This window comes from Hyla sarda, chromosome 6, assembly GCF_029499605.1.
Source record: "Hyla sarda isolate aHylSar1 chromosome 6, aHylSar1.hap1, whole genome shotgun sequence".
Taxonomy (NCBI): domain Eukaryota; kingdom Metazoa; phylum Chordata; class Amphibia; order Anura; family Hylidae; genus Hyla; species Hyla sarda.
The window spans coordinates 203643848-203654587 of NC_079194.1; the positions used below are offsets into that span (position 1 = coordinate 203643848).

General features: G+C 40.8%; 1 protein-coding gene across 7 annotated transcripts in view; it reads right to left on the reverse strand.

Annotated features, from left to right (window-relative positions):
- CENPT (centromere protein T) overlaps positions 1 to 10740 on the reverse strand; it is a 55783-nt gene that overhangs the window by 2037 nt on the left and 43006 nt on the right. For 4 of the 7 annotated variants that reach the window (XM_056526292.1, XM_056526291.1, XM_056526295.1 and 1 more), the window contains 3 exons: positions 7195 to 8442; positions 5955 to 6039; positions 2558 to 2719 (listed from right to left, as the gene is read on the reverse strand). In XM_056526292.1, coding sequence (XP_056382267.1) covers positions 2558 to 2719; positions 5955 to 6039; positions 7195 to 8442 — 1495 coding nt within the window. The remainder of the gene's footprint in view (positions 1 to 2557; positions 2720 to 5954; positions 6040 to 7194; positions 8443 to 10740) is intronic. The other 3 variants (XM_056526296.1, XM_056526293.1, XM_056526294.1) reach the window with 3 other exon arrangements.

Below are 10740 nucleotides of genomic sequence, written 5' to 3' on the forward strand. Positions count from 1 at the left end.
AATGTCAAATCACCCAAATCGGAAGTGCCATGCAGCAGGGACTGGAGCTCAGTTATGTGAAAAAACACTTCTGCCCAAATAGCGCCTTTAATGAATATTTCTAATGATTTGGAATAAAAGTTATATATTTTTATTATTACTATAAAACTGCTAATCCCCATTAATTCCAATATTGATATACCATAAGATTACAGCAGACGCAATTGTCAGTCCCTTATTGCTACCTGCAGAATTGGGTTGTGAGGGCACAAGGGATCATCGGCAATAATAGTTATTCAATAAACAAAGTACTGTGTCCATTTGGTTTGTGCTGAGTGATACTTCCAACATGATAAATGTATTCATTTATTCAGCACTATACACAAAATAAAGTAAAAGCGTTTTGGTCATGTGTGTATTGCCCAACAGAGGCCTTTACTATAGGGCAGGCTACACGTTAGATGCTCCTCTCCCCTCCCTGCACGGGACGGGACAATGTAAGTACGTTGGTACCGACAGGTTAGCGCAGGTGACACTGGTGACAGATTTCCTTTAAGTCACAGTGACCCAGGTGCTCAATATCTGCTCTTTACACTGTCGCACTGGATCCTAAAATCTGTCTGTTTGATCTTCTTGATGAGGAAGAGTGGCTGCGTTGTCCTATTTTCCTTACAGGATTTGTTTTTGGCTAGTAAGGCCACTCAAATGTGTTAGATAGACTATGTCCTCCCACTCCTAGCAACTGGAAGTCCCTAGTTACTGCTATTATATCATATTCCTACATTGCACTGATCCGTGTATTCCCACGGTATGTAGAGGTAGTTTCTCACTCAAATTCAAAAAGCACTGATGGGTTGTGAGAAATCTAAAACTTCACAATTTTATGGAAAATAAAAGTGAACAAAAAATTATTAATAAATAGTGCAAAAAAGTTTTGGCTGCCACCTTAATGAGCTGAAAGTAATACGATATGCGGTATCAACACAATTGTCTCTTGCCAGGAGTAAGTTACACCCAAAACCACTTAGAGTTCACACTGTCTCTGTTCACACTGATATTGGTGTCATATAGTTCCGGATTGTAACACCCTGCCAGGAGTAGATTACACCCAAAAACACCTAGAGTTCAAGTCTCTGTTCACACTGATATTGGTGTCATATAATCTCGAGCTGTAACACCCAAAAACGCTTCTAGAGTATAGTCTCTGTTCACACTAATAATGGTGCCATATATTTTTATACTATTATTTGAGGTGTGCAGCGGGTACTGTTTATACCACCATTGTATATTTGCAGATGTTCAAATAATCCTAGTGCATCAAGTGTGACAAACCGCACATATGTTGAAGTCTCTGTGCACACGGTATAGATGGATACCAAGTTCACACCGCCACTTTCTGTATATTTAAGATGATATTCACAGAACCATAAACATGATCAAGATGGACAGCGGCTGATTTATACTGTTTATGGTTATGTGAATATCATCTTAAATATACAGCAAGTGGCGGTGTGAACTTGGTATCCATCTATACCGTGTGCACAGGGACTTCAACATATGTGCGGTTTGTCACACTTGATGCACTAGGATTATTTGAACATCTGCAAATATACAATGGTGGTATAAACAGTACCCGCTGCACACCTCAAATAATAGTATAAAAATATATGGCACCATTATTAGTGTGAACAGAGACTATACTCTAGAAGCGTTTTTGGGTGTTACAGCCCAAAATTGTATGACACCAATATCAGTGTGAACAGAGACTTGAACTCCAAAAGTGTTTTTGGGTGTAATCTACTCCTGGCAGGGTGTTACAATCCGGAACTATATGACACCAATATCAGTGTGAACAGAGACTTGAACTCCAAAAGTGTTTTTGGGTGTAACTTACTCCCGGCGAAAGACAATTGTGTTAATACCGCATATCATATTACTTTCAGCTCATTAAGGTGGCAGCCAAAACTTTTTAGCTCTATTTATTAATAATTTTTTGTTCACAATTTTATGGGAAATAAAAACAAGTTTTAAAAGGGGTACTCCGGCGCTAAGACATCTTATCCCCAATCCAAAGGATAGGGGATAAGATGCCTGATCGCGGCCCCGCCCCTGTGTGACATCACGATCCGCCCCCTCAATGCAAGCCTATGGGAGGGGGCGTGACAGCTGTCACGCCCCCTCCCATAGGCTTGCATTGAGGGGGCGGAGCGTGACTTAATTCATTTGTACCCCTGCAAGGAGCCTTAATGACTGGTACTGGGAAATGCTATTGTGAAGGAAGATGTTTATTCCTTTTACATCTGTCGCTATTGTATTGTTGTACCTACATGTGACAATACAATAGCTTTTTACTGCCGTTTGGTTATTTTATTTAGGTTTTATTTGCATACGTAATATTTTACAGATTTCCCTGATTATTAAACTGGGATTTATCTATAAAATGGTAAAACAAAAGGGGAGAGATTTCAAAGGAATGGAGTCTACAAGTACACACAATTCAATATTAAGATGACTTCTTTTTAATAAGAGTAAAGTGTGATCATTTTGTAAATGTTAGAGAGGCTAACGTACAGCTTACCATTTATCTACATCTGCCATAGCTTCCCTAGATACTCTCACTTGAGCATGATGGCTGAATATCTGCTTTATGTGGCTTGTGGGAAGCACTGTTTGCTGTTTTTTAGGCTTTGTGGTTTTCGTTCTTTGAATCTTCTTGCTAACAGCAGGTTTACCTGTGCTTCTAAAAAACATGAAAAATAAATCCATCAAACCTTGCTGGTTCTGTACATGCTTGCACAATCCAATAGAGCATTCTGGGAATTTTTCTTTTGCTTATATAGTGCAGCATAGGCTATTCATAATTATAATAAAAATAATGTGAAGGTTTTTGTGTATACTTTTACTTACCTCACTTTGCTGATGTGAATGACATGGGACAGGCTCCATTTTGGTTTAAAAATGCACAATGGCCCTAACTTACTATTGTCAACCTGATCTGTTTTGTTGGGTTGTGCGCCAGAATTGAAAAAAGCCTGACCAAGGGGTGTGGTGTCCCAAGATAGGCGTGTCCCTGACATTTTCGAAAAATCCCAACATATTATCTAAGGTTTCCACAGAAAATATGTTGGATTTGAGCTGAGAACCACCCCACAGTACTGAGCATGTGTAAAGAAAGCAAACAAAAGGAAAAGTGGAAAATGTAGGGAAACATTAGTAAATACCGTGGAAAAATACCTGTTGAGAAAAAAAAAAACACAAAGAAAATTACCGTACACCATTTTTAGTAAATAAGGGCCATTGAGTTTTCAGTGCATTTTCACATGTATTTACTGCCTTTTAACTGTTTTTGCAGCGATTTAAAGAAAAAAGAAAAACTTGGTAAAAATTGCAAGAACATTTTTACAATACCTTGCACAATGGTAGTACAATCTCTATTTTTGCCAGTGTGTGAACACAGTCTCAGGGGAAGTATATACTATACAGCCTGCTCCCATAGAGAACAGATGAAGCTGGGAGAGGTGGGGAGTGGACTGGGAGCTAGTGAGAGGGGATCTGGTCAGTGTCATCCTGTAGGCCACAGTAAGTCAGAGTCTGACATCCTTTTGTAACCATTAGGCACTGGAGGATTTGGAGAGTCAGACATTGGATCACATGACCAAATTAGAGTAATAAAACACATGGATGCAGCTGCACTGGAATAAAGCAAATGGTACTGTAGGACTAGTGACTGTGCATGATACAGCCAAAAAATCTCAAGTGTTTCTTTAAAGGGGTATTCCAGGCAAAAAATATTTTATCTCCTATCCAAAAGATAAGGGATAAGGTGTCTGATCGCAGGGGGCCAGCTGCTGAGACCCCCCCCCCACCACCACCACCACCACAATCTCCCTGCAGCACCTGCATTCTATGTGGATGCTGAATCTCCAGTTTCGGAAACCTCCAGGTTTCCGGGACTGGGGACGTGACGTCACATCCCCAGTCCCAGAAACCCGGAGGTTTCCAAAACTAGAGACGCAGTCCCCGCATAGAATGCGGGTGCTGCAGGGAGATCGCGGGGGGTCTCAGCAGCCGGCCCCCCGCGATCAGACCTCTTATTCCCTATCCTTTGGATAGGGGATAAAATGTTTTTGCCCGGAATACCCCTTTAATTATTGAGTTAGGTACATTCCATGAAAACATGTTGGTTTTCCAGCACGCGGATGCAATTAACCCCTTAAGGACATAGGAGGAGATTTATCAACACCTGTGGAGAAGAGTGGTGCAGTTGCCCATAGCAACCAGATTGCGTCGCATTTTTAAGAGACCTTTTTAAAAATGAAAGAAGCGATCTGATTGGTTTCTATGGGCAACTGCACCACTTTTCCTCTAAACAGGGTTTGATAAATCCCCCTCTTAGCCCATTTTGACCATAAGGACATATTTTGCAAATCTAAGCTGTGTTGCTTTATGCATTAATAACTCTGGGATGCTTTTACATATCAGTCTGATTTTGAGGCTGTGTTTTCATGACATATTCTACTTTAAGATAGTAGTTTTTGTTTTGTTAATACTTGCACTTACTTAAATTTTTGTTAGTACTTGCATCATTTCTTTGTAAATGCTCACTACACCCAATATTATGTTCCTTGAGGGGTGTAGTTTCCAAAATGCCCCCCCCCCCCCCCGTTTATGTCAGAACCGCTGTAACTATCAGCCACCGTTGTGCAAATCACCCAATTAGGCCTCAAATGTACATGGTGCGCTCTCACTCCTGAGCAGTGTTGTGCGTCCGCAGAGCACTTCATGTCTACATATGGGGTATTTCCGTACTCGGGAACAATTGCGTTACAAATTTTAATTTGTCTTTTAATTTTCGCAAGAGATAAAAGAAGAAAAAGTATAGGGCAATACCAACATGTTAGTGTAAAAATTTTTTTTAATTTGATTATTTTTTCTCAACACATACAATACCCCATACATGGCACTAAACTGTAGCCTTGTTGCCGCGCAGTGATCGGAAAAGGGATGACTGCTGGTATCCATCAGCAGCCATCCCTCCCAGCACATCGCCCAGGGGGGTTCTGAGACGCCCCCTTGTTGGTGATCGCTGTGATTTGTCGTTCAATTCGGACCGGCGAATCACGGCACTTCCGTGCCAATTGGGTCTCCGGTGACCCGGAAGATAAGGGCGATTGGTGCTGTCTGAGCACCAATCACCTGAAGGATAGAAGTGAGATGGCAGGGGTGCCACCCCTCCTATCCATGTTAGTCCAGGCATAGCAGGGAAACATGTGCACCGGCGGCGGTACCAGAGTCCGTACAGGTATACCCTTCGTCCTTGCCTCCCAGGACGCAAGGGAGTACCTATATGCCCTTCGTCCTTAAGTGGTTAAAATTTCCTAGTTAATTTCTTTATTTTAAAAGCATGGATGTACAAAATGGTGTCAACTCATGGGCAGTTTATATGTGCTTTTTACATTACTTTATACCTCCATGCTTTTAGAAAGAAGATATAAGGATTGAAGTTTTAACTGCATCCGTGTGCTGGGACATCAACTTTCTTCCATGTTGAAAAACAGGCATGATGGCAGCTTAATCCCGTGCACCGGAGGACTCTTTTCAGCTAATAAAGGAAGTGATAAGGTTTGCAATTTATGTACATTCCAGCAGGGTTTAATCAGAAGGTGGGCAAATCCTTCAGACAGTCCCCAAATGATGTTTATAGCTCATCCATCACACTTCAAGAAATAGGCTTATGCTGCAAAGTGAGCATGGAGGAACTCCGGGGAAGCCCCTCCCTCATACACATAGTGGTCCTACAAACGAACTAAGCGACAAAGTAGGCAACGTTGTTCTAATTTGACAGGGTGCTATACAAATGGTTCATCACTGTCTGGGTAAAGCAAAATCTTGGTTAGGTAAAACATTGTCTCCACAATTCTTTGGGAGTGTAACGATATTATCAAAGAAATGATTAATAGGTTATACACACTTACACAAAGCGAGTAGACTTCATATAAGCAGGAGTTTCTGGCAATACAGAAAGCATCAGCTGGTTATTTTCCTTCTTCTTGGTAATTCCTGAAAAAAGAAAAGTGATTATATACGATGAATATAAAAATGAAACTACATATGAAAGTAGACATACACACAATACTATAGGTACTAAAATGCCCATAATAAGATAGCTGATAGGATAGTTGAGCCACTCACGAAGGGGTCATCTGGTGGGACTTTATTTTCCTGTCCTCACACAGAAAACAGCAAAGCTTGTATGTGTACGATTAAGTGGAATAAATGTCAGGTAAGTACAATCAGCCTTAGGCGCTGTTCAAACAAACATCACCGTTTTTGCTTATAAATGAGCAGTGTTTTTTTTTCCACAGATCAAAACTTAAAAGGGGCACTCCGGTGGAAAACTATTTTTTTTCATATTATTGGCTCCAGAAAATTATACAGATTTGTAAATTACTTCTACTAAAAAATGATTAACCCTTCTAGTACTTATCAGCTGCTGTATACTACAGAGAAAGTTCTTTTCTTTCCGAATTTCTTTTCTGTCTGACCACAGTGCTCTCTGCTGACACCTCTCTCTGTGTCAGGAACTGTCCAGAGTAGAAACAAATCCTCATGGCAAACCTCTCCTGCTCTGGACAGTTCCTGACACAGATAGAGGTGTCAGCAGAGAGCCCTGTGGTCAGACAGAAAAGAACTATACAACTTCCTCTGTAGTATACAGTAGCTGATAAGTACGGGAACGATTAAGATTTTTTTAAATAGAAGTCATTTACAAATCTGTATAACTTTCTGGCACCAGTTGATTTGAATAAAAAAGAAGAAGAAAAATTTCCACAGAAGTACCCCTTTAACCCGTTGACTGGAGTTCAATATGGTTCTGGTAACTTTGATACTGAGAGGATTACTACAGAATGTGCCATTGCTGCTGTCCAAAATACAATATTTACCAGTATCCCAAAAATGTATTATGAACAGAGCCTATTGTGGGTTTCAGTAGAAAGTCAGGAGGTACTGAAAACACACAGGTTGCTTTATACTTAATACAAAGACTATATCTTAATTGCACTAGCTTAAATTAAATAGAAAAATAAAGCTTGCAATGTATTTAACTTTTGGAGTATCAGGCAGACCCAATGATGTACAGAGGTTTAATTGTACAACAGAAACCCATGGCAACCCATCTTGTATACTCAGGATATCATTACATACAAATCTTACCAAGATTTATGGCACTCTGCGCAAGATCCACATTTTCATCTTCACTGCTTTCTGAAGATTCAGGGCTTTCCTCTGGTCTTGATACAGATACTGTATGCACCCGAATAGACTCTGCTGTCTGCATACTATTTCTTTCACTAGGCCTTGTGTGTCTCATCTTGTGAAAATATTCAGTGATGCCCATGGACTTTCTATTGCTTTTGGTTAGACTGGATTTATTTTGTTGTAGGTTACTTTCAACATCCATGAGGCTAACACCCACTTTATCTTTAGTATGGATAAAACCAGCTGCACCTTCACCACTGTCCTCAGGTGCATCACCTCCATAGATATCTGCAGCATCACCAACATCACCTTCACCACTCTCGTGTGCAGCGTCACCTTTACCAAGGACATCGGCAGCATCACCTTCACCACTGTCATCAGAATCGCCACCTTCACCACTGTCGTCAGCATCGCCACTTTCATCACTGTCTTCCACAATATTACCTTCACCACTGTCGTGTGCAGCGTCACCTTTACCAAGGACATCGGCAGCATCACCTTCATCACTGTCTTCCACAACATCACCTTTACCAAGGACATCAGCAGCATCACCTTCACCACTGTCGTCAGAATCGTCACCTTCATCACTGTCTTCCGCAACCTCACCTTCACCACTGTCGTGTGCAGCACCACCTTTACCAATTACATCAGCAGCATCACCTTCACCACTGTCGTCAGAATCGTCACCTTCATCACTGTCTTCCGCAACCTCACCTTCACCACTGTCGTGTGCAGCGCCACCTTTACCAATGACATCAGCAGCATCACCTTCATCACTATCTTCCACAACATCACCTTCAGGCCTGTCATCCACGACATCACCCTCAATACTGTCGCCTACAACATCATCTTCAATACTATCACCTACAACATCAGATTCTTCACGATCTACATTAGCTTTCCATTCATCACTGCCACCTTGGTCTCTGTTTGTATTTTCTTTTGGAGTCTGTACATTAAATATAGGCGGATTACTTGCATTAAGCTTTCTAGTTTCTGTCTCCAGAAGGTTCTCTGCTTCTCTTCTTTCATTGAAGGTTGAAACAAAAAGTTTACTTGCTCCTCTTTGCTTTCTCTCCGATTTATTGGCGTTAGAGTCTTTATGTAAAGATTGAGCATACAACTCTGTGTTCATTTGAGCTAACTCATTGGATGAAGAATCTGATTTGTCCTCTTCAGTTTCAATGAAGCACTCTTGGGAGCCTAAAAGAACAGCAATGTCAGCAGAATGTAAAAATGTATATAAAAAGAGAACTTATCAATTCAGAGAAAGCTTCATGAAGGCATAGAAGACCATAATACTATATAAGTAATTTCTTAAATACATATAATTTAAGAAAAGTAAAGATTTACCCTCTTAATACTAGGTCAAATGCTGGGTCTTTAAATGGGCACTATCATTAAAATACATTTTTGCTATGGCACTCCTTATGGTAAATAAAACATTTTTCTAATGTTCTTTGTTAAAAAAAAAAAAAAGTGAAATTTTCTAAGTTTTGTGTTTAAAAAAAAGCTGCCACTAGGTGTCTCCCTACTTGTCTAGAGCACATTTGCCCCCTATCTCTTGCACAGACTTTGGACTCCTGCTGGCCTGGCAGAAGTCCAAAATCAGGAAATGCAGCCTTATCCAATCAGGGCTCATCTCACACTGAACTGCTCTTGGCTGTGTGTAGTAGAGTCAGGGAGGAATTTATCCCCTGTATGGCTTCAGATGATGTCACAGCCTGCTGGGTAACGCCCCTTTCACAGTCTGTGAATCTGACTGAGCCTAAGCAGAAAATACAGAGCAATATCAAGGTAGAAAACTAAAAAATAATAAAAATAAAGGCAGAGGGTGGTTTATCATGATGAGGACAGTGAACTGGGAGGATTATAACATTTAACAAGCTCATGAGAGGTACTCTTTAAACCTTCAAGGACAGCAAATTTTCATTTTATTTTTTTACCTCTCCGCCATACAAAAGTTATACTTTTTTTTTTTATTTCATTAAAGGAGATATATTATACCCCAAAACTTATCTCCCATCCGCAGTATCGGTTTTGAATCGTGAGGGGTCCGATCGCTGGGGACCCCTGTGATCTCCTGCTCGGGCATCCTGCTCTCCCAGGGGAACAGGGCATGCCAATCTCCGCAGAAAGTGACGCCCCCTCCATATATCTCTATATCATCTGTCTTTGGCTTTTACATAGAGATATATGGAAGGGTGTGTCAGCCACCACTTTGTGCGGGGGTCATGATGCTCCATTCCCGGAAAGAGCCAGGGCCCTGTACAAGAGATCCCTGGGGACCCCAGCAGTCGGAGCCCCCCCCTCAATGTAATACTTATCCCCTATCCTGCAGAAAGGTGATACGTTTTTGGGCATGATACTTCTCCTTTAATATAGCTTTATGTTTATTGCAGGATAAGCTGAATATATATTAAATAAGATATAATTATATTATGTATTATATATATGAAATAATTAAACTTGGACTAGAGTTTCACAGCATTACAGTGAAGCTGACATGTTAACTTTTGTTCTGTTGGTCAGCTAGGTTATAGCGACACCAGATTTATTTAGATTTTTTTTCTATTTTTCACTACCATTAAAAAAATATATTTTTTAAATAAATTGCTTGGCGTCGCCATATACTGACACCCATAAAAATGTTACCTCATGGGGAAAAATTTCCAGTGCATGTATGAAAATAAGCAATTTATCCAATAATCTATTATCAACAGCCGATGTTTGCGTCCACCTGCTGCATCGTGCAGTTTTGAACACTCAAATGTTATTGCTGGCCTTATCACAAAGTGCATTGCTACTTGTGCAGAGAGAGACAGAGGGAGAAAGAGACAGAGGGAGCAGGGATGTGGAAATCCTATCGCCCGATGCCCGGGACATGTAGTTCCGGGCTCCAGGCAGGTGAATTTTTCATAGATTTAGCCCTGTATCGGGCAAGCAGGGCCGGACCGCCTTCCCCCCCCCCCCTTTTTTTTTTATGCGGTGTGAGGTGCAGGAGTGGACGCAGACTTGCATGGGATGCAGGTCTGCACCTCACACCGGCGCTCAGGGTGTATGGAGCGGGCTCCTGACTCGTGCCCGCTCCATACACCCTCGGGGGGAGATCCCTGTGGAGGTAGCCGGAGGGCTTACCTCTGCATTCATGGCTGCCCCCATAGATCTGCATTTGACTGAGCCTGCCTTGAGCAGGCTCAACCAGATGAACACAGATCAATGGAGTTCAATCTAAATGATACCTCCTAAAAAAGGGTGTTTAAAAAAAGAAAAGTTTAATAAAAGTTTAAAAACACCCCTTCCATATTAAAAGTTCATATCACCCCCCTTTTCCATATAAAAATATGTAAACATAATAAAAATAAACATATTTGGTATTGGCGTAAGAAAATTGTCCAAACTATTAAAAAATAACATTTTATATCCCGTACGGTAAATGGCGTTAACGTAAAAAAAATAATAATCACTGAATTGTATTTTTTATATTTATAACATCATATA